Genomic DNA, 23922 nt, shown 5'->3' on the forward strand with positions numbered 1-23922 from the left:
TCCTTTTTACACTTGCAATGACTGATTAAGATTCTCAATTTTTCTTAATAAGTGCATGCTATATTCATTTGCAGATAATAATAGTGTTCATTGATGTGATAAGAACGTAATTCAATGCTCTCAAAAAGGGAATATAAAGGTAAGCTCTAGAAATCAGTAGAAAGAAGTGTTTTAAGGGCAAAATTTGTGAGTATAATATAAACAGGAATTGAGAGATGGATGGAGATTAAAGTAGGGTGGATAAAGTGGAGAGTTGATTTTGTTCTGCATTATTGTGTCTTTAAGATGTAAGATATCATAATAAATTTGTGAGGTCAAAAACATTTTATGACTCAATGGCAATAATAATGATTTACACTTCCAAAAAAAAAGTCCAGAGATGAGAATATCCAGTTCAAGCTCCGAAGCATTGATAAAGACTATTAACTTATATTGTTTTCACAATGTTAGCCAAATTATTGATAGCATGCTGTAACTGTGAATCATGTCAAACCAGTAACTACAATCAATAGCAGAAAAAAATAAATAAAGTGCAGGTCAATGTTAAATCTTTGTTTCCATTCAACTGAACTGAGTTTAAGTTCTAGTGGTTCCAACTCTAATTTCTACAGCTTTGCTTGCAAATTAAAAAAAAAAAGAATTAATGTGACAGGCAAGGTTTTAAATCCCGTGGGACAAAGGTGTTCTGGTATATCCATAGAATGGGACGTCCCTCTGTCCCGTCCCGTCTCAATAGCTGTCTTAGTCATACAACCCAATAGATATCCTCCATCTCTCTCTTCTTTTTTTTTCTTTCTTTCTTTTTTCTTATCCTTCCTTCTTTTCTTTCTTTTTCTTCTTCCTTTCTATTTTTCTATTTTTTTGTTCTTGTTCTCATCCCTTTCTTTCTTTTTTTTTTTCTTTTTTCTCTTTTCTTTCTTCCTTCTTTCCTTCCCTTCCTTTTTTTTCTCCCTTCCTTTCTTTCATTTTTCTTCTTCTTTTCTTTCGCTTTTTCATCTTCCTTTCTTTCTTTCCTCCTTTTACTGTAGGGATGATTTTTGGAGTCCCGACCATGTCCCAATCCCGTTTTCTTGCAAGAACAGGACAGGATGGCTAGGATGCCCCCAGTCCCGCCAGGACGTAAAATCTTGGTTACAGGGAACTAGAAATAAGTGAAGAAAAAAAAAAAAAGAAATATGTAGACATCAAATCTTATATAGTGGATGTAAAAAATATGACAATCTAAATGCCAATGAAATTTGATTTTTATGATAACCAAGCATATCAAATGCTTCCAAATCATCTAGAAACCTACAAAATAAGTTTAATTTAGAGAACATGTTGCCGACATTCGAAGAAATGAAATAATTAATTAAAAAAAATATGCATGCAGCTTACATATACAATGAGTTTAACCCCACAAGTTAGTTTTAGCCAAAATGCAGAAACTTGCCTCAATTTTAGATCAATTACCATCAACATCAAATCATTTTAATTTCCATTTTGGAGTTACATGCAAACTTCAAACTATGGTACAAGCCCACTATATGCATATAATTATATTCACCTGAATTCACTTATTTGATTTACGAAGTTTTCATAAAATCTTTCTTAATGAAAAAATTTCCCATCATTTTCATAAAAATTAAACCAGAAAGACAGTGCAAGAAATTTAAGGTCAATTCATATTAGGTCCATTCGAGAACTTCAGCTTTTGTAACATTTGAACCATCATTTCTGTTATTATCCATGCAAGGTGCTTTAATGACCGTATCTCTAAGGATTCTCCAAGAAATCTATGCTGTGATCGAGCCATTCTGAAACTGAATGAGTTTTGAGGAGGGGGAAGATCATTCCTTCATTCCAGCGCCACCCTCCCTGCCCCAAACCCAACCACAAAAATGAAGGTTCTATCTTTCTTTCTTATACTATTGAAAATGTTTCAAACATTATTGTTGGGATCTTAAGAGCCATGAACAGGATCATGCGATCCAGATTAAAATTACCCTCATCAATCCAAATCAGATCAGTAGAGCAGGATCGTTTTAGACCGTAATGTCCAGATTTGGATCATAGGACCTGGATGGTACATGGTAATATGGTATGACCCTTTGGATTGTAATGTTCAAATAGAGGTCATGTTTTTACATGTTAAAGATGCTAGGACATCTTCTTTTAAGATCAATTAGTTTCACTAACGTTTACAATGACCAATGCATCATTGAAAAACTTCCAGAACATTAGATCAGCAATCTCAGTTAAAATTTAATTTTTAACAACAAAAAGAAAAAAAAAGATGTTTACTTGTTTTGGAGCTAAGTTTCTAATAGCTTTAATATTTTTGGGTCAAATAACTTAGAACAACAAATGTTCAATTTTTATATCTGTTTTACCATTTTTAAAATTTGATTCCTTCTACAATACCTTACCTTAGAAGAGAATCAAGTCCAGTGTCTATAGATAATTTTTGGGTCAAATGACTCAAAATAAGGTTTTCAATCGACTCATAGGCTGAACTAAAAAATGTTGACTAACAAAACACACCATTTCTTGGATAAGATATTTGTGGGTTTAGGAAGTGAAGCTTTTGTATCCTCATACTGGTTTCTCACCCAATAATCATTCAAATAAAATTTAATGATACTTCTTACTTTTCATGTTACCCCAACGCCACTTTTTATGATTAAAAGAATTGAGAAGAGCCTTATAATATGTGATCCGATAATTGACTGCCTCTATGATTTAAGATATGATCCCATCTAGACAGCATTGGTTTCAATTATAATATATCATCAATTCATGGCCAATCACGAATTTGCTCAGACCTAAACTATTTTCAGTGATCTGTTTTATTTTGTATAATCTTGCGTATCCTGCTTTAGGCTATTGGCAAAGAAATTTCTTAGGTCGATTGTGTCCTAAAATAACTTCATTTATATGGACTTTTGCATTGTAATACCTGAGGGCCATCAGATTATCATTTGGCAAAAATGTTCAGTTTCTTTTAGCTCCAAGGAGCTTCTGGTGAGTCACGTGACAGCGACCTATGTGTGACAAAGGAACCATAATGATCCAAATAATTGAAGCTAATGACAAAATTAAGAAATTATATCCAGCCCCATAAGGCTTGTTGCTTGTGGTTATTTTTATTATTTAAATTCTAACAATGACTAAATTAAGATACCTCCAAACTTGTATGACACTATTAGTTCACTGAAGAAACCAGTGTAGACAGCCCCATAAAGCAATACCTAATGCAAGGCTCACCTTCGGACAATAGACACTCCACAAAGTTTCTTGCAAAAGTCAACTCCAGTGTAGACTGACCCTGAACAAGGGGTAACCCAAATTGAGAACAGGAAACATAGTTAAGTTCAACCAAATACTATAGGGTCCATATTAATTTGAACATCAAGTCTTAGTGTACTATGGCCTGATAGGAGGTGCAACCGAATTCAAATTAATTTTCAAATTTCTTCTTGACTAAAAGAAAAGAAAATATTTGCATGTTTATAATTTATAAAAAACAATTCAGATATAACAAATTTTACCATTTAAAAAAAAACAATTGAGCTCAACAAAAATGAAATAACAATAATACTTTATTTAAATTATTATAAAAACCGAATTATGGGAGCAACGATAAAAAATGATAAAGACAACCCTTCTACTAGTGAACTCTTGAGGACACAAACATAAATTTCCAAGATAGCTAAAAAAGCATGCTCAATCTCTCCACATGATGAACATATTATCTGCCCCTTCTCCTGCATCTTTCCTCTTCCCTAGTTTATCAAACCAATGACACTTCCACTTCTCCAGAAGCATTAAATACATCTATTTCCTCATGTTGATTTATGGGTGTTCAGATTTGTAAAATATCTAGTTTGAGTGTTATTACAGGTTTGAATCTTAAGAATTCTAGTGTTATTAGACAAAACCACAATCTGATCATTCACGAATGTTTAATGAGCAGGAAGCTTCTTGTTGCAATGATACATGTCCAGAGTCACAAATGTAGAGTCAAACAAGCAAAAGCTATGACTCTTCAAAAAAATATAATATTTACTTCAAATAACATTGAGTGTGCCAAGAGCCAAACTGATGGGTATCATGCTTTAAATTCCTAGAGAAATAATCTTGTCATATCCACAATGTCCATTTCTTCACCCCTTCCCACTTCTACTCTCCAAGTTTTGCATGGTTCAGTTTCAGTGACCACCTAAGTAAGAGGTTGAACCTTATAATCAGTCTGGTTGCAAGATATGTGCTCGTGGATCATTAATGATCAGTATATATGAGATTCATGTTGCAGCACTCTACAAATGATATTTCAGATTAAATGAGAATATGCAAGTGATAGATGCAATGAAGTTTGATGTTTTATAAAACATTCACCATCTCACGAGTAACAGCTTCACAGAAATTTTTTTTTTTTAATAAAAAAAAGGAGTGAGACTCTTATATAATGTACCTGTTGGAGTGACCACCTGCTTCTCTGTGAATGGCAGATGACCAAGACCATGCTCCACAACCTAGCACACCATTATTTTTACAAAATAATTATGATGACAATAATTAACATACTACCAATTTATATCAAAAATATTCATTTAAAAATAGGAAACAAAAGGGTTTATTTACCAGCCGAATAAGCCTATCAGAATAAAAGACAAAGTCAGGTGTTGTTATCTCCCTATCACGAATAAGTGTATGCATTCCTCGTATCTGTTTACAAAAGCCTTCAGGAACGTTAATATACAAGGTCTAACCAATGAAAAAAAAAAAAAACAGTATGAAGATCGATAAGTTCATCTAGAAGATCTGATAAATGATTACTTGAAGCAATGCAACAAAGAAATTACCTGGAATGTCGATTGAATAACATATACATTGGGATAAATTTTGCACAAGTCATGCTGACCAAGCTTTGTCCGGATATGTTGTACAATTAAATCAATTGCTACATGGTTGTCACCTCCCCGTGGTATAATGACATCAGCATATTTCTTTGATGGCAGAACAAAATCATCAAAAGCAGGCTTGACAAACCTTCCATACTGTACACCCAATAAAATACTAATCAATTTACATAAGATAATATGATTTTCACAAGGTGAAAGGTCCAAGAAAAAGGCCATATCATTGAAGATCGCCAATAAGAAATTTACCTTGACAGGCTCCGATAACTTTGAATATCAATGTGAAAACTAAATGCTTACGGTCTGTCAATTTTAAGCATACATCTTTCATGTCTAAACTCTTCAATTATCCTAGACTAAGGTCTGTAAGAAAATGCCAGGTGAAGGTTGAGTATCAGTTGTTTACAGAAACATAATTTTTTTTTTCAGAATATTACTTGCTGCATATTCCTTAGATTTTGCATACATCATTGTTGTGATGGTGAAAAAATTAAAGGTCGTGAAATCCAAGAAAAATATTGTGCATGTATTAGGAAAATTAACTTTCAGCAATTATAATTGAATATTAAATAGTGGATTGTAGTCAGGAAAGAAATATCAGGAGTGCCTTAGGAATATGTAATCATAATTACAAGGCATGGAATGACTTTCCTCCTAAATAGAAATATCTAACAGTTACGCTTAAATTGGGACAAATAGGATGCTTCATGAAACAGAAAAATAACAGGTAATGTAGAAGGGATGAAATGATATAGGTACCAATGCTTGATAACAATTAATAAGGCCAGTTACATGAAGGATAAGGATATCATGAATTACCTAAGAAATGAGGATAAGGATATCACAAATTACCCAAGAATGAAGGATGAAAACATGAAGAGACAACCGATCATCTTAGGAAGAAAAGGGCATCGGAAGAGTAAGTGAATAACAATCAGCTGATCAAAAGAAAAGATGAAAGACAGTAAAATAGATACTGCTAGAATATCACAGAAGTTACAAAACAAGGACTCTGCTAAGAAAGCCTATAGATCATTGGGAAATATAGGTACATTACTGCTACATAATACATTCTATTGAGAGTGGGGCCCATGCACATCCACACCCCTCTTTTTCATCTCCACTCAACACATTTCATATTCAAGAGCGATCTTTGAGGGTGTGTTTGGTATTGCTTAAAGAAAGTCTTTTTGCGACTTATAAAGTAAAAAAAAGCACTTCCTAGAAAAAATAAGTGTTTTATTATCTAAGAAGTGCTTCTACAAGCAGAAAAAAAACATAAAAAAAGTGCTTATAAGAGAAACTAGAAAACCTCCAGCTTCTCCTCTCTTTATAAAGCAGAAGCAACATCAATCACGCCTTAAGTCTTGTGCTTCCCTACCTTTTAAATGTACACACTTTCATAAGACATACAACCCTTCATTTTTCATGCTAAGGGAGAGGATGAAACAAACAATGATTAAAAGAGTACTCCAAATCTTGACCATGGAAAAATCATAGCCAATCATCAAATGTTATCTTCTCTTGAAAAACAGGAGAAAAATCACAAGCACTGCACCAGCCAAATACTAGTCAGTTATACAGATTGCAGAAGCTGATAAAGATGTAGAAAGGTTGGAGTCACACTGGACTAATTCGGTTCGTTAACTTATTAGAACATGTAGGATGGTAGCATAGAAGGTCTGAGAACTTGGTTTCAATATCAATCAGATAAGTTTCAGTTTCAGCAGTTTCAACTCCAGTTTCAGCAATTCCAGTGGAGAAATGGAAATGATATAATTATCATTAAAAATAAGAAAAATAAAGAAAGATAAAATAAAATTTAAGAAAATAAACTAAACATCATTCTAAAGTACATTATATTGTTTCAGACCTCTAGATGTATCACTTCCTTGGTTTCATACGGAGACAATCAAAAGATTATTCTTTAAAAGAAAATGTTAAGTATTCATCGTATATGAGATATCATTTTACTGATTAATGCTTGTGAGATTTGGATTTTCAAATTTCCAAGCCTACACCAAAAACTTTATTTTCCTCTAAATCTATTTGGAAACTAGTGATCCAATACTTCTAACTCTTTTTAAAACAAAAGAAGTTCAATCTAAAGGCATTGCTTCTTAACAATGTTGTTAAGATTGGGATAGGTCATAAATCAGAGGGGTTCAGATCAGATTGGATCGTGGACTGTAAGATTTTTTTTAGATGTCTTTAAACAATATGAAAAATATTTAGAAACTGAAAAAGTAACAAGTAATTAAAAAGAGGAAAATTTTTAATTACCACCGCGAAAACAGCTGTTTAACATCACTATTTAGCAGTATTTGGCACATAAATGTAAAAGAACAAGATTGAGTTTCCTTAAAATAAGAAAATGGAGTTGAGAAGAGTTGAAGAGAGAGCATAATAATAAAATAGAAGAATTAAAAAAGGAAAAAGAGAACAAGCTGCTTGAGGCATCTTCTTTTATTTGAAATGCTATGCTTAGGCATGTGCATAAGACATAGCATCCTTCTTACATGCTGAAATGCCATCCTTATTGGCATATGGAAACAAAGCATCTCTCCCTCTTTGTGGAGTGCTTCCGTCATCATTTTCTCTCCTCTTAGGTTTTATCGGTGTCACTGCCACCACCAACAAGGCGTTTCACCAGTGCCACAACTTTTCATGCAGCACCATCGACATCTGATGATTGTCTCTCAATGTTTCCCCTTCCTATCCTCGGACACCAACCATTCACTTGTGTTCTTGGTAACCATTTGGCCATTGCTGGCAATGTCACCACCACTTAGGATGCAACTAAGCCCTTGCATATGGTGCAGGCCCACATGCTTGAGATTTCCATTGACCACGACATTACCATCGTTCACGTGCTCAAGATCTCCATCAGCAACATTACCATCTCTAACACTCTATTTGGTATGAAGGATGTATTTCGAAGAAGGTTAAGTAGACGCGGAAGGATGGATAAGGGCAAGGATCTTCCCTCCATTCTCTCATGTATTTGGTGAAATATAGCAGGATGTACGGGAATGATTTCCTCCTCTATTTGGTCCACAAGGAATGAAAGAAAGGATGGATGATATTTATATGATATTTTTACTAAATCATTCTTTGATAAAAATAATAATAATATTATTATTAGTTTATAATACCTAGTTATACTAAAGAAGTAAGCAATGTATAAACTTATAATCTTTATAATTTATAATTATATAAAAAAATATATAAATATTTTAATTTAATTTAATTAATTAAATGATTTTATAAATTAATTATTAATGAATTAATTTATTTATATACATTAATTATATAAATAACTAGTTAATTTATAATTTAATTTAAATAGATAATTAATTTTATAAAAATAATTAATTAAAATAATAAATATAAATAGAAAAATAGAAGATGATTCTAATTATTAATTATAATTATGAAAATTATATACTAAATTTAAAATAATTAATAATAAAGTTTAATATTAGAGAATTAATAGTATGAATAAAATAAAAATATATATAAATATTATGAATGAAAAAGTGAAGAAGTACTATAGTTTTATCAAAAAAATTAATAAGAGATAATTTTGTTAATGTAGAAACCTGCCTCTTATATGCTCTATCCATCCTTGCATGCTCCTAAATTGGGAGGATGCAAATTAGTGGGTCAGGATGGATGGACAATCCCTCCTTTTTTTCCATCATCTCTAAAATTTTTTGAACCAAACGGTGAATGGAGACCATCCATCCATCCAATACATCCATCCTCTCTCTCACGACCCCAACCAAACATACGGTTAGGGAAGCACCTAAGCCCTTGTTAGCCATGGCATCACCATCAACCTCATCCCTCTCCTATTGCAATTTGCAACCGCTCCTGTATTTTCTCTTCATCACCCTAATTTATTTGATTATTTGTCTCCAGGAGATGGAGGCCATTAGTGGTGATGACAGAGATGAGATCAAGGAAGACAGTGGTGGCAACTTGGGGTAGTCATAAGTGAGGACCAAGATGCCATGGGTGAAGGAAAAGCACATGGGGCTGCCATGGGAGGATAAGAAAGAAGGGGGGAATGGAGAATTTTTATTTTTAATTTCACTTAAGTTACCAACATGGGTAGGTCAAGTCAGTGCATAGGATGTAACTAGGGGTGTGCATTCGATTTTTTCAGTTCAAACTGAATCGAAGTTTTGAAAAATCAAACTTCTAAATTTGCACTTTATAGAACCAAAAACCAAACCAAAATAGCCTAAAATCGAACAAACCAAACTAAAATAATTTTGGTTCAGTTCGATAATTCGATTTTGAGCTTCTCTGTGCTGGGCTTTTGGTTTGGACTTATTAAGTTTTTTAATAATTTCATTATTAGGCTACAGAATTGCACTTGGACTTAGTATTGCTATTCAAATTCAAATCAACAATAAACCATTCAAAAAAAAAAGTTCAATTCAATAAAATTACCTCAAACTCTTTGTAATCTACCAATGTAATATTTATCATAAGTCAGCAATCAAACCAAACTAACCAATAGACAGGATCTTGATTCTTGAGCAAACAACCATAAAAAATACAGCCAAACCTATTGAAAATCACACCAACCAACTAAATAAGTCATGCAGCTGTTACAGCATTGCCACTACCCACTGCCTCTCTCACAAACACATGCACCACAGTCTACAAAATCTGCCAAGAGTCCACAATGACTACAAAAGTCAAAAGCAATCAACCACAAAACAAATTTCCAGTCTTCCAAACATAAACCAGTGAACATGTGGCATGTCCTACATATAGTCCATAATTATAATATAGATATAGTACTACTACTTAAATAAAACAAAAAAGTAAAGCTCCAAGCCTCCAACGTCAAATTAGTAAAGTTAGTCAATCAGCATCAACTCCAAGCCAACACTTGATGTGATTAAACCTCAGCAACTGATACAGAAGGTTTCACTGATAGATTATCAAATTATGTTAATAAAAAGATAAAATAATTCATCAACTCCAAACAAAATAATTCTATTTTGAAGTTATCAAAAAAAAAAAAACATAAGAAATAGGTGAAAACTAAAATATTACCTTGTTTAGACTTGTCAAGATCCTTCAAATCTTCTTCCATGGTAAGCTAAGATAAAGATCGAAGCCAATCTTATGCGCATGTGAGTGCTATCCTAAGAGTAAAGGGCTCCTAAATGCATCAAGTACTCTGTCATCTCTGCTAAAAGCAACCTCTGAGTCTATTATTGAGATGAAGACTGCTAACACATCTCAAGCCATTAGTGAGAAGATGGAAAATCCAGGACTATTAACTTTCCACCAAGCAAAGATATCAAAGTCTATCCTTTGCGGCTCAATATCTTCACCTAGATACTTATTTAGCTCATTTTTACTATCCATATATCCAGAGAGATGTTATTGATACCATGTTCACATCATATTTTCAGCTTGGCCATCCTCAAAAATTATGGTACTAGCTAAAGATGTAGATAAAGTTTCACGACATCCTTTTTTTAAAATAGATCCAAACAATGGGGGAGCAATTTTCTTACTGTATTCTTCAAATAACTCAAATGCTACCTCCTTCACTTTCTTTAACATATCATGTCCCTTTTCAGCCCCACACATATCAACAAGTGCAAAGTTTGTGCGCGCCATCTTTTGCCAAGGATCAAGGATAGAAGCAATATAAATAAGCTTATTCATCTTGTCAATAACCCCCCCCCCCCAATAACTATCATACTTAGTTTTCATTCTTGTAGCCATCAAACTAAGCTCCAAATCTTTACTTTCATTCTATTGCTTTAGCAAGCAATTCATTCCACTAATCTCATTAAAAAATATGTTAGCAGTGACATATTTAGAATCAGAGATCCGCAATGTCAAATCATAAAAGTGTTTAAAAAAGACTACCATCCTCTTTGAATTAACTCAATAACTAGTTGTAGGCACCCCTTCTAAATCATCATAATACTCTAAATCAAGGTATGCTGAACCGGTACCACGGGCCGTTTCGGTCGGCCGGCGGTACGGTTTAGTATGGTTTCATACCATACCAAACCGACGATCCGAACCGAAAAAAAAGAGAGAAATAGAGAGAGAGAAAGAGGAAGAAAAAAAAAGAGGGAGGGGAAGGAGCCGGGCGGGGCCGTCGGATGGCCTCCGACTGGCCGCTGTGGCTGTCGGAGGGCACAGTCCACGCGCGCGGCGCCGCAAGCGTGAAACAGGGGCGATGCCCCTGTTTCGCAAATTTTTTTAAAAAACATGGTTTTAAGTGAAGTCGGCAAACGATTTGCCGGCTTCACGATTTTTATTTTTTTTAAAAAAAAATCTTAAGTCAGCAACCCAGTTGCCGACCTCATAAGTTTAAAACAAAAAAAAAAAAAATTGAAACAGACGTCGTCTGTTTCGAAAAAGAAGAATGGGGCGGAGCCGCGGAGGGGCTCCGCCCGCTCGATCGCCCTCAGGCCGTCGGCGTCGGCTCGCCGTCCATCGAGAGCCTCGCAACGGAGGCACCGTCCGTCCGGTAGGTTCTCCGCCCTCTCTCCGAGCGCTTTCTCACTCTTTTTTGCTCTCTTGAAAGCCCTATCGGGCGATACGGGGCTCGGAAGCCCTCCGACGGCCGCAGCCGGCCACCATCGGCCTCCGACGGCCCCCACCTCCCTCCCTCCCCTCCCCTCTCTCTCTCTTTCTCACTTTTTGTTCTTTTTTCTTCGGTACCGCCGGTGTACCGATTTTACCGGCCGAATCGTGCTGGTTCCCCGTCGGTCCGGTACAAGATGGGGTGTACCGGCCGGTTCGGCACGGTATGACAAACTTTGCTCTAAACAATGCTTGAAGTAAGAGTCAAATTCCTCATACTTTATAAATGCTCTCTCAAACTTTTGAGCAGTCTCTAGCATCATGTAAATAGAATTCCACAGAGTAGGAACATCCATGCACAAGCATCGTGATTGGATCTTTTCTATCTCGACACACTCTTTGAATTTAGCCAATTTACTAGGTGACTGTCGTATAAACTTCACTGCAGTTCGAATCCGTTTCACCGAGTTTCTGATTTCCTTCAAACTATTAGTCACGACCAAATTAATTATATGCACAATACACCTTATATGGATGTTCTTACATCCAAGCACATCAGTCCCCTAATTAGTATTTTCTCCTTTAAATAATCAACCGCAACATTATTTGAGCTTGCATTATCGACAGGGACTGTAAACACCCTATCAATTTTCCAGTCAAGAAGACATCTCTATTTGTTTAGCAATCTCCTTGCCTTTGTGACTTAAATATGGACAAAATTTCATAATTTACACAATGCTAGGAACTGCTCAAAAGTTCGAGAGAGCATTTGTAACGTATGAGAAACTTGACCCTTACTTCAAGCATGGTTTAAAGTATAATGATGGTTTAGAAGAGATGCCTACAGCTAGTGATTGGGCTAATTCAAAAAGAATGGTAGTCTTTTTTGAACACTTTTATGATTTGACATTGTGGATCTCTGGTTCTAAATATATCACTGCTAACATATTTTTTAGCGAGATTAGTGGAATGAATTGCTCGCTAAAGTAATGGAATGAAAGTGAAGATTTAGAGCTTAGATTGATGGCTACAAGAATGAAAACTAAGTATGATGGTTAGGGGAGGATTGACAAGATGAATAAACTTATTTTTTTTTATATTGTATCTATCCTTGATCCTCGCAAAAGATGGCATATGCAAACTTTGCACTTGTTGATATATATGGGGCTGAAAAGAGATAGGATATGTTAAAGAAAGTGAAGGAAGTAGCATTTGAGTTATTTGAAAAATACAGTAAGAAAATTGCTCTCCCATTGTTTGGATCTATTTTGAAAAAAGGATGTCGTGAAATTTCATCTACCTCTTTAGCTAATACCATAACTTTTGAGAATGGCCAAGCTGAAAATATGATGTGGACACGATATCAACATCTCCTTGGACATATGGATAGTAAACATGGGCTAGATCAGTGTCTATGCAAAGATATTGAGCCTCAAAGGATGGACTTATATCCTTGCTTGGTGGAAAGTCAAGTCCCGAATTTTCCATCCTCTCACAAATGGCTCGAGATGTGTTAACAGTCTCCATCTCAACAGTAGACTTAGAGGCTGCTTTTAGCACAGGTGGTAGAGTACTTGATGCATTTAGAAGCTTTTTGACTTTTAGGATCGTGCAAGCACTCATATGCGCATAAGATTGGCTTCGATCTTTATCTCAGTTTACTGTGGAAGAGGATTTGAAAGATCTTAACAAGTTTGAACAAGATAATATTTTAGTTTCCACCTATTTTTTGTATTTTTTTGATAGCTTCAAATTAGAATTATTTTGTTTTAGTTGATGAATCATTTTGTTTCTTTTATTAACAGAGTTTGATAATCTGTCAGTGAAACTTCCTGCATCAGTTACTGAGGTTTAATCAGATCATGTGTTGGCTTGGAGTTGATGCTGATTGACTAACTCTACTAATTTGATGTTGGAGACTTGGAGCTTTACTTTTTTTATTTTGTTTTAGTAGTAGTACTATATTTATATTATAATTATGGACTATATGTAGGACATGTCACATATTTACTGGTTTGTATTTAGAAGACTAAAAATTTATTTCGTAATTGGTTGCTTTTGACTTATGTAGTCATTGTGGACTATTGGCAAATTTTGTGGACTGTGGTGTATGTGTTTGTAAGGGAAGTAGTGGGCAGTGGCAATGCTGCAACAGTTGCATGACTTATTTAGTTGGTTTTTTGATTTTCAACAGATTTGACTATATTTTTTGTGGTTGTTTGCTCAAGAATCAAGATCCTATCTGTTGGTTGGTTTGATTTGATTGCTGACTTATATAATAAATATTACATTGGTAGATTACAAAGAGCTTGAGGTAATTTTATGGAATTGAACTTTTTTTTTGAATGGTTTGTTGTTGATTTGAATTTGAATAACACCACTAAGCCCAAGTGCAATTCTACAGCCCAATAATGAAATTGTTAAAGAACTTAATAAGCCCAAACCAAAACCCAAAGCCCAGCACAGAGAAGCCCAAAACTGAATTACCAAACCATACCGAGCCAAAATTATTTCGATTTGGTTTGTTCGGTTTTAAGCTACTTCGGTTCGGTTTGTAGTTCTATAAAATGCAAATTCGAAAGTTTAGATTTTTGGAACTTTAGTTCAGTTTGAATAGAAAAAATCGGATGCACACCCCTAGGGAGGGAAAACCAGCAGAGAGGCCACTGGTGGGCCTCTGACTAGCTGTCGTGGCCGCCAGATGGTGAGATTGCGGCCCGCAGCTCCTCGGACATGAAATAGAGACGATCGCCTCCATTTCATGAGGTTTTTTAAAAAAACTCCGACCACAGTGAAGCCGGTAATGAGTTTGCCGGCTTCACTATTTCTTCGGAATTTTTAAAAAAATTCTGAAGTAATGAAGCCGACAACAGAAGTGAACCCGACAAACCCATTGCTGGCTTAACTATTCATCATCGTTTTAAGAAAAATACGATGAACAGGGGCGATTGCCCCTATTTTTTGGCGACGGCTCTACTCGCGCCTTTTCTACTACCTAGTGGCTATGGCGGCCACCCGTGGCCTCTCCGTCGGCTACGCCTCCCTCTGGTATCCTCGCTCCCCCCTCTCTTTATCTCTCTCGATTAAATAACTTATCAGGCGACACGGAGCCGCGGAGGCTTTGTGGCCCTCCGACAGCCTCGATGGGCCACCGTCGGCCCTCCGATGGCATTGTCCCCTCTTTTCCTCTGCTCCTCTCTCTTCCTCTCTTTTCCTATCCCTTGTCCAATGTCCCAATTCGGAAGGCCGAACCATTCGGTTTGCGGCCGGTATGGCTCGGAACGCCCCAAACCATCCAATTTGGGATGATTCGACGAACCATGAACCGAGGACATCATCCAAAAAGGCTAGTCGAAAGATATTATCTGCATAAATACTAAAGATCTTCCCAGTAAATAATCGATGTAGGACTAAATACACACTTACAAGGATCCAATCAACTCCCTACAACTGGATATAGATATCTTGTAATGAATTCCATCAAACTACTTTATTTTTCTTGCAAGCACTCCTACATAATAAAAAACTGACCAACACTTTCCTACTATCAGGTAAGCAAATATGGATTAGAATTCTTCATATTAGGAAATTAGATAAATGATAGATTATTTTAAGAGAATCAAATGGCATCATTCATATCCCAATCTGAATTCTAATAGAACTCTTTAAAAGAAAAATAAAATAAAAATTTTTTTGGACATCTAAAACTCCTACCAATCATGCCCAGAAACACGGAAAAAAATCAACTAAGTACCCTTTTCGTGTAAAAATAGGGACACTGGCATCACAATTCATGCATGAAACAAAAATGGTGCCCTATTTTTGTGTGCAAACAGTGCCTCAAGCCTTTTAAATTGGGTTGGATGATTGATGATTGGATGATCCATGATTTGGATCTCACAATCCAAAATTGAATCATCTGATCTCTGCCACTTTCGATCCAGTTATTCTATCTGAATCGATTTTCAGTTTTTCGATTTCGTGAAATGGATGATCTTAACTTCATTGACCTGGGATGAAAGGAACGAAAAACATGGCAATAATCCAGCAATGGCCCTTGGATTGGTCCAAGCAAGATATTTTGGTTTCTATTTCAAAATCTCTAGCAAAAAGTTCAAACAATGGATTATAAGACAGTATGGTCCATGTAATCACGGTAAGGTAGAGAATTGCATCAATCACTCTCTTCCGTCCCCCCGCCCCGCGCCCCCCCCCCCCCCAGTTCAAAAAACAAGACGATACTGCAAATTTGTTTGATGAGATTTTAAAACCGAGGAAGATTCATGTCAATGGCAAAGCATAAAAATTTTAGTTTAGAAACAATAAGGGCCACAATAATTCCAAGTTATTAGTAATTAAAGCAATGGCGTGAAAAAATAAATCAGGTGACAAGCATGTCAGTGAATAAGCCAAGATCTATGTAAGGAGATTACATCAAAGCAAATGTATGCTGAATAATTGGTAGAAAAATTAGGACAAGAGGAAAAATCTGCATGTGATTTTCATTGACCTAGAAAAAAGCATATGATGATCATTGCATTTTATTTGGTGCCTTGATTGAATTTGAAGAAAGGTTCTTCATCAAACTACATGAAGATCATTAAGATGATATCTAACTTGCTGAAGTTCACATGCAAAAGACTTGTAAAGTAAATAATAACACGAATCATGTCAAGAGGAAGCACCAAATAAATGCAGCATTGATCAGAAGGACCATTAATATTCAAGATGGCTCCCTCAAAATATATTGAAAATATAACCACGAAAACCCCTTTCAAGAAAGTTTGCACAGCAATATAAAACTTCAGAATCCAAAGCACATACCAAAAAGAACTAAGTGGGAAGTTATTGGACTTGTATGCCTTATAAGCCATAGACACGGATGAAATTAAGAACATGAATCTCATGGTTTTTATGATACATATGTTATCATAGGTTTATTAATGTGTTTCACATCAACTTGAGGTTTGTAAAAGAGCCTCTGGGTTGTGTTTGGTAAAATACCAAATGATTAGCTCTAAGCATAGTCTAGAGGATGATTTGACAATTGTCAGACCTAAATTCTTTTATCTGTAGCTACAAGTGAGGTTCTTATTGCACTCATGTCTTCTGGCACAGATAAGTGAAGGAAAATTTTTCAAGGAAAAGAAATTAAAGAGGTGGTAAATATCAGCAAATCTAAAACTTTACAACATCTTTATCTTTGAGTCTTCAGATCATACATTCCCTTTCTCACACATCTTGAAATAAGAGAACTGTCAGTGATTCTGCCCTATATTAATAGATATACCACCATAAGAATGAGCATGTATGCACATGTATGGTGCACATTCTGTTAAGGTGCCGAGTGGACGTGTTTAGTCACAGAAAAAAGGCCAGATTAACAACATAAAACCCAACAATGGAAAAAATTCCAAATCAACAACATAAAAAACTTTACAAAAATTGTACCTGTTCGAGCACTGAGTTCACATCTCTACCTCTCTCAACTGTATCACGCCTTATTCTTCGGGCCAGCCTTATATCAGCATCTAAAGGCAGCATATAGCAGAGAATGGAATAAGAAAGAGACATGTTGGAAAACCTATTGAAACTATGATCAAAATGATGCCCAACTGCTCAAATCCAAAACTATCCCAATTAACTGCACCTTGATGCCCATATGCACTAGTTTGAATCACATATAAAAATGGGAAGATTAAAAGGTCATGTCAGCTTTAAAATGGAAAGGGTTTAACATAAAATGTTGACCTGCTCTTGATGTACATCTGCATGACAACTTAAATTTAAAATCTCTGCTATTGCAAGTTAGATTTTTATCCCTTTTTTCTGCATGTTGCAATTAACCAAATATTATGCTGCTTCCAAATTATTGTGCAGCAAATCACGTACTTCAACTAAATTATACGTCCAGTGACAAATTACAGTTTCAAATATTTCTACCATAATATGATGTCTCAGGGAGCAACACTGAACATTGCATTGACAAATCAAGCCATGCATGCCTGACACCAGAAATTATTCTAAAAATGAAGTTAGGCCATATATCATAATAGAGGTGGTTTGCATTTTTAATGGCTTAAATAGATACCTTAGATTAAAAGCATCTTACTTGATAGCATTTCAATAATTTTAACAGATAAGCACGAAGTTTTCCTTGGGTAGCACACATGATGATGTTTTGAAAAAATTGCCATATGCTTCTTTCTGGAAATAATCCACCTGACATGAAAGATAACTTCTAGGAACAATAACACAGCCTACTAATTGAACCACACAACCTCTAGGAACAATGGCACAGCCTACTAGTTGAATATTTGGTTCTTCACGCTAACTTTTCCTTGCAAATTGGAAAAACCTATTAGAAATGTTTAAGTAGCTGTTCCACAAAAATATAATCTGCGACTTCGCAAATCTATAAAGATTGATATTTTGGGGTAAATATTCATTATTTCATGCAGTCAATATTGGGAAATCTGTTGCTTTGTGCCCACCATCAAATATTCCACGTTTGCCATGCAGACTTGTATAAAATTCATAATTAAATGCACCAATTATGATCCTAGTCATTGCAGCAAGGTCATTAAAATCTACAACTGAATAGACTGCGAGATCAGATTAGTCATTTGTTATAAGTAGTCCACTTCAACTAAAAAATAACTTATAAAAGCAACCGTCGCTAAAGTGTTCTACATGAACTTGTCATATATGCAAACATATGGACGAAAGCAAAAATAGGAGACCTGTGTCAACAAAAATCTTCATGTCCATCAAGCTGCGGACTCGTGGGTCATGGAAAACTAGAATTCCCTCCAAAATAATGACATCTGATGCATTAACCTAATAAAAGATGCCTGATCAGAACATATCCAGAACTACTTTAACAAAAAATGGTATTCAGAAATAACACATGCTTAAATTTACAAATAGTGAAAGTGCTGCATCATTTTGACTACAAAGCATTTTTGACAATTGTAAACCAAAAGGGATTTCTTAATATTTCAGTTAGCATTTATCAATAATCATGCAATTAAGCTTCTACAGGCTATTTTTGAGCAACAGAACACTACATTTTAAAAAAGGATGGAAAATCCTCAGAAGGATATAAAAAAATTCAAGACATCAGGACAAGTATAGAAAAGCAAAGTTCTCCTTCGAAAATATAACTTCAATGGCAGTATTTCAATCACCTCTCTACCCAAGTGAAATTATGGCTTAGAACTTATATTTCCCTTTAAGTATATCTACCTTTTTGAAGATCAGTAAGTCCATCATCAAAACTACTGTACAACTGCTATGTGCGAGTTCACTTACTCCTGATACACTCCAAGAAGCATCCAGCAATCACAATGAATAAGCACGATATGCATAGGCTGGCAACAACTTACAACTATGATACCCAACCTAGTCTTTTCAAGTTTCAACAGTCTATGTGGTCCCCTAGTGGCCCAATTTCCACTACCAAACATCAGGAGTACAGGATCTGCAGCAGCGCACATGGTCACCTGATCTGAGACCACAAAACTGTAGAACCAAGTTTTTATAGCTGCAATAAGACCCTGAGTGCTTATCAATCACGCACCAAAAGGAGTTTCACCTCCGGATGTTTAATATCTCGTACAGAGATACAATTCATGAAGAAAAAATATCACATAATTTTTTAAAACAAAAAAGAAAACTCTGACACTTCATATTATGACATCTCAATTTTTTAGAACACAAAAAATGAAATATCATCAATTTTTTTAATCCAACAGAAGGGGAGATTTGTATATTGATGTGAAGAAGCAAGACCATGGTAAATATTACTGACTATTAATTTTGCAATTTGCGCCACTATAAATGATCTCTTTTTATAACATGCATTGTTTAAAGTTTGCAGCAACTATTTCCTTGAATTTAAGATTACATTTAATATCAGCGGCCCATAAAAGAAGCATATAAATGAAGGATAGTCTCATGGGGAATCTACAACATATCCAAAGGACCAAAAATTATGATATTAACACCGAGACAGGTTTATGTATGTCGAAGGATAAAAATTATATAGCTATAAGTTTTTTTTTAATTTTTTTATCAGCATCCTTGTTAGCAACCAATAAGAGCTTGAACCACTATAATGAAACTATTCCCATTTCATTGATACAAGATCAGCAGAGAAAGCTGTGATAGAACAGTTAATGTTTTGCTGTTTATAATTGAAAATAGGCTTATAGGAAAAAGCAAGAGCAGTATCCCGAACCTTGATCCAAAAAATTAGTTGCACACCATAATTTAGTCTTCCCTACATTTAAAGCGCTTTCCACAACAATTTTAATTACTGGAAAATGATTATCGACTCTATGAGCTTAGAAACTTGGTAAGATCTACAATAACCACTTTATTATGAAAATGTTAAAGAATATATCTTTCAAAGATTCAATCAAAAGATTCTGACAAATCTTATGTTTGAGATATCATTTAGTATATCATGTAGTAGTTCTGGTGCAATGTTGTTTTACAAAGATAGAAAGCCCAATGAGTCAATCTGTCAGTAAAATCTACAAAATTCATGCTGCATTATGGGGTTCTCACCAAAATCAAAGAACAGATTTACTATATTTAGATAATGTTATATGATCTTGTAGCATCAATAGCTTTTATAATTGACAGTATTTATCACTTCACATACTAAAGTTGATATTATAGGCACACCCATTGCAAGATAAAATCATTTCTCCAATATTAAAAGCAGAAACCCCAAAATATATTGACTATAGTTTTATCTTTTGATTGAACAGAAAAAACAAAAAATTCAATCTCTTAGAAGCAAAGTAACAAAGATCAGCTTATAGTCTATAAATGTTGATGGTGGAATAATTCCTTCATGAGAGTAGCTGCTGTTCTTGGAGACGTCATTTCTATGTTAGTAGTCCAAGTACTAGGATTAAGAAATAAGTTCAATGTTAGTGCCAAATGAATTTGATCTTTCCTCCGAAAAACATCATTAAACACTAAAAAATCCTAGATTATCCTTTTCTTGCCAAGATAACGTTCCTCCATCCAAATCTTTGCAAAAGTGAAATATGATTATATACAAACTACCTCCTAAAAGATCATCTAGGAGCATCTTTACAAGGTATTAAGATATTTATGTTATCTGCCAATTGACATACCTTTCTGAAACTTTCAGAGCACCTCCGGTGGTTTTTAAAATCATAAATGGGAACATTGACAGACTGCCCACTTTTGAGCTTGCCCATGCACTCTAGAAGTTGTTCAGTATCAAAGGCATCTACAGAGACACAAATACCAGACATCCTAAGAAAATCCATATGAACAATTTCTTGATTGAATAGCACAAGAGGAGTCTTGTGCCATATTTTTTTCTTTTGCCATCAAATTACAACTAAGAAGAGTGATATAGTATATCATAAAACAATTACCTGGATGGTCAAAATTGTAGTCATGGACATGCTCAGATTCTTCAGCAGTCAGCCCACAGTAAAACGAATCCTGGATAATCACAAGTTAAATGAATATGCAAGTGCAACTTGGTTCGCTACAAAAGTTCAATGGCTCAAAACCTTAGAAATACATGTTTTGTAACTTCGTGACTGCATACACATATAACTGTAGAAAAGGTCAATTCATTATAGTTAAATAATATTTTGATCTGTCACATGCAAGATGAGTTCTAATGTTTGAGCCAAAATAAGGTCAAAGAAAAGGGATAGAAAGGGAAAGGGGTGGTGGGGAAGTGATAAGGTGATCTAATCCCTTACCAGTTTTTCAAACCATGATAAAATATCCTTCTTAGACTAAAATAACTATTCAATCCAGGTAGTAAGGTACATTACCATTCCAAGCAAAACCCTGGAATGAAATTTAATCATTGTCAAGCTATCAAAACCAAAATTAGTCATAATCCAGCTGACCTGACATAACTTTACCCAGTAGACCCTACCAGTATGAACGAGCTATGCCATAAAACTAACTACGATACTTGATTTCATGATAACAGTGGCTCAGGGAGGCACATTGCAACAAGCAAATGGGAATATGTGGCGCCTGACTGTGTCAAACTAGGACATGAAGGAAGCCTAACATGGACATTTTCTGCTATTGGCTAGCCAGCCCAAGCAGCAAGCTTACTAGGCACATAAAAGTGCTGTGTCTAACATCAAATTTGATTTAACTAATATCAACCAGCAGCAACTCTCTCTTTTGCTTTCTAAGCAGGTCAAGAAGTCTAAGTGGAAGTCTTCGACAAAGATAATGGTGTTCATCAAACACCTTTAATGATGAAAGGACAGTAATATTTCTCTTTTAACATTCTAAATGGACTAACTCTATTCAGGAACATAGACTTTAGAAGGCAGCTAGCAGGCATTCATTGACACATTCAAAAGCATGCAAGTTACAGCTACTTCTGCAGAATTCTCGGTGGCACGACGCTAGCTTTGATATCGACTCTAGCCCATTACCCTATCTACATTCATCTTGATAAGGACTTCTTTATTAAGTTGACTGTATTCCATTTGCAACAAGGCCATGCTGAGTCTTCATACTCAAATATATGGAGCCTTATATCAAACAAGTTAGAACTGCTTAAGCTTCCAAACCTATTGTCAAAGAGCATAAGCCAACTCAAAAGGCTTCTAATTCATCTTGATAAGGACTTCTTTATTAAGTTGACTCTATTCCCTTTGCAACAAGGCCATGCTGAGTCTTCATACTCAAATATATGGAGCCTCATATCAAACAAGTTGCACTGCTGAAGTTTCCAATCCTATTGTCAAAGAGCGTAAGCTAACTCAAAAGTCTTCTAATACACTCCATCTACTACCAACTAACATCTAGATGTTTTTTACTACGTTTTTTTGAGAATAAATTCTTAAAACATACATACTTTGGATAATCCCACATTTGATATTGCAATGCAAGTAGACTTGCATTTAAGGAAGTCCAATAGTTCAAGGCCTAGTTGGACCTTGTGAGTTTTGAGCTGCTGACCATGCATGCATGCACTTGCTTGCTTGGCTTGGCTGGCTATGCAATGCATGTGCACATGCCATAGCATGGTGTGAGATGACTTACATGTGCACAATGTAGATGCATGTGTGGCTAAAATTTTTGCCTGTGCTACCCCTAAATTTAAAATTAAATTTTAATTGAGGCATTTTGATTCATTTCAAATTTGGCTAACGTATGCAACATCAGAGTATATTCTCAAAACCTATATCATTGGAGCTATCGGGCCTTTATAAGGTCCCCAGCATAGTTACGCCTTTAAGCACTTTGTGAGGCAGCTGTTGAGGCTATCATGGGCCTCCATGGGAGTTACCTAGACCAAGCCTATATAAAAGCCCCAGGTCTAGGATCTCAAACATGGATCAGAAGGAAAACCTCTACCAGAATACAATATTCTTCTACTTCTTTTTTCTCTCAATTCTTCTTCTACTCCCTTTTTCTCTCTCTCCCTACTCTCCTCTTGGGCAACTAAGGAAGCCTTTGGGTCACACCGTCATGCTATCGTGCTTGTGATAGGAGGCTTCGGGTTGAGCTAGGTTTGTTGTACTTTGGGGACAATATTGTTAGGTACCTGCACTAGGGGGTGATTTTTTTATTATGACTGTTCCTACACACCTCATTCAAGGCACACCTTATGTCCTTTAATCATATTATTTAGATTTTAATAATTTCAATTTTATGCAACTATTAGCAAGTTATTAGCATAGTGTGGCATCACTCACTCGCTCTACTCAACCAATCGTAGCATAGTGTGGCACGCATGTGCATGACGCAAAAGCATGTCTAACATTTTTTGCCACACTCCCCTTAAATTTACATTCAAAATTCAAATTGAGCCATCCTAATTAATTTTGAATTTGACTCGCATCTGTAACATAGGCATTCAAAGTGTATTCTTGAACCTCTGATACTAGCGTTATCGACCCATGATGAGGTGCCAGTATAGATAGACTATTAAGACCTTTATGAGATGGCTATTAACACCATTATGGGTCTCTCCAAGGGTTATCTGGACCAAGCCTATATAAAGGCCCCCAGTCCAAGGTCTTGGACACAAATTAAAAGGAAAAAAAAAAAGCATATTTGAGAATATAATACTCTTTTACTTCTTTTCTTTCCCTACTGATTTTCCCCTTTGCTCTCTCTCTCTCTCTCCACCAACCCACCCCCTGCGTGCCTATACTCCTTTTGGGAAACTAATGAAAACCTTTAGTTCACACTTGCACATGATTATGCTCATAATAGGAGGCTTCAAGCTAAGCCGGATTTCTTACACCTTGGGGACAATACCGCCAAGTACCTGCCCTGCACAAGGGAGTGGATTTGTTCTTAGGGCATTATTCCTACACACTTTTTTCCAAGCACAACTTTCTTATTTCCTTTGATTGTATTATTTAGATTTTAGTTATACCAATTTTACTCAATTATCAGC

General features: G+C 35.4%; 1 protein-coding gene across 4 annotated transcripts in view; it reads right to left on the reverse strand.

Moving 5' to 3' along the window:
• The window catches only part of LOC105049675 (uridine/cytidine kinase UKL1, chloroplastic), a 28618-nt gene that overhangs the window by 2116 nt on the left and 2580 nt on the right, over positions 1–23922 (reverse strand). For all 4 annotated transcript variants that reach the window (XR_012133867.1, XR_012133866.1, XM_073242508.1 and 1 more), the window contains exons 5-12: positions 20903–20972; positions 20633–20751; positions 18221–18317; positions 16929–17008; positions 4845–5039; positions 4624–4707; positions 4454–4514; positions 3247–3307 (exon numbers count right to left, since the gene is read on the reverse strand). Coding sequence is in view for 2 of the 4 variants with exons in the window: in XM_073242508.1 (XP_073098609.1) it covers positions 3247–3307; positions 4454–4514; positions 4624–4707; positions 4845–5039; positions 16929–17008; positions 18221–18317; positions 20633–20751; positions 20903–20972 (767 nt within the window). In the remaining 2 variants the exon portion in view is untranslated. The remainder of the gene's footprint in view (positions 1–3246; positions 3308–4453; positions 4515–4623; positions 4708–4844; positions 5040–16928; positions 17009–18220; positions 18318–20632; positions 20752–20902; positions 20973–23922) is intronic.

The sequence above is a fragment of the Elaeis guineensis genome, chromosome 8 (assembly GCF_000442705.2).
Source record: "Elaeis guineensis isolate ETL-2024a chromosome 8, EG11, whole genome shotgun sequence".
NCBI classification, from domain to species: Eukaryota; Viridiplantae; Streptophyta; class Magnoliopsida; order Arecales; family Arecaceae; genus Elaeis; species Elaeis guineensis.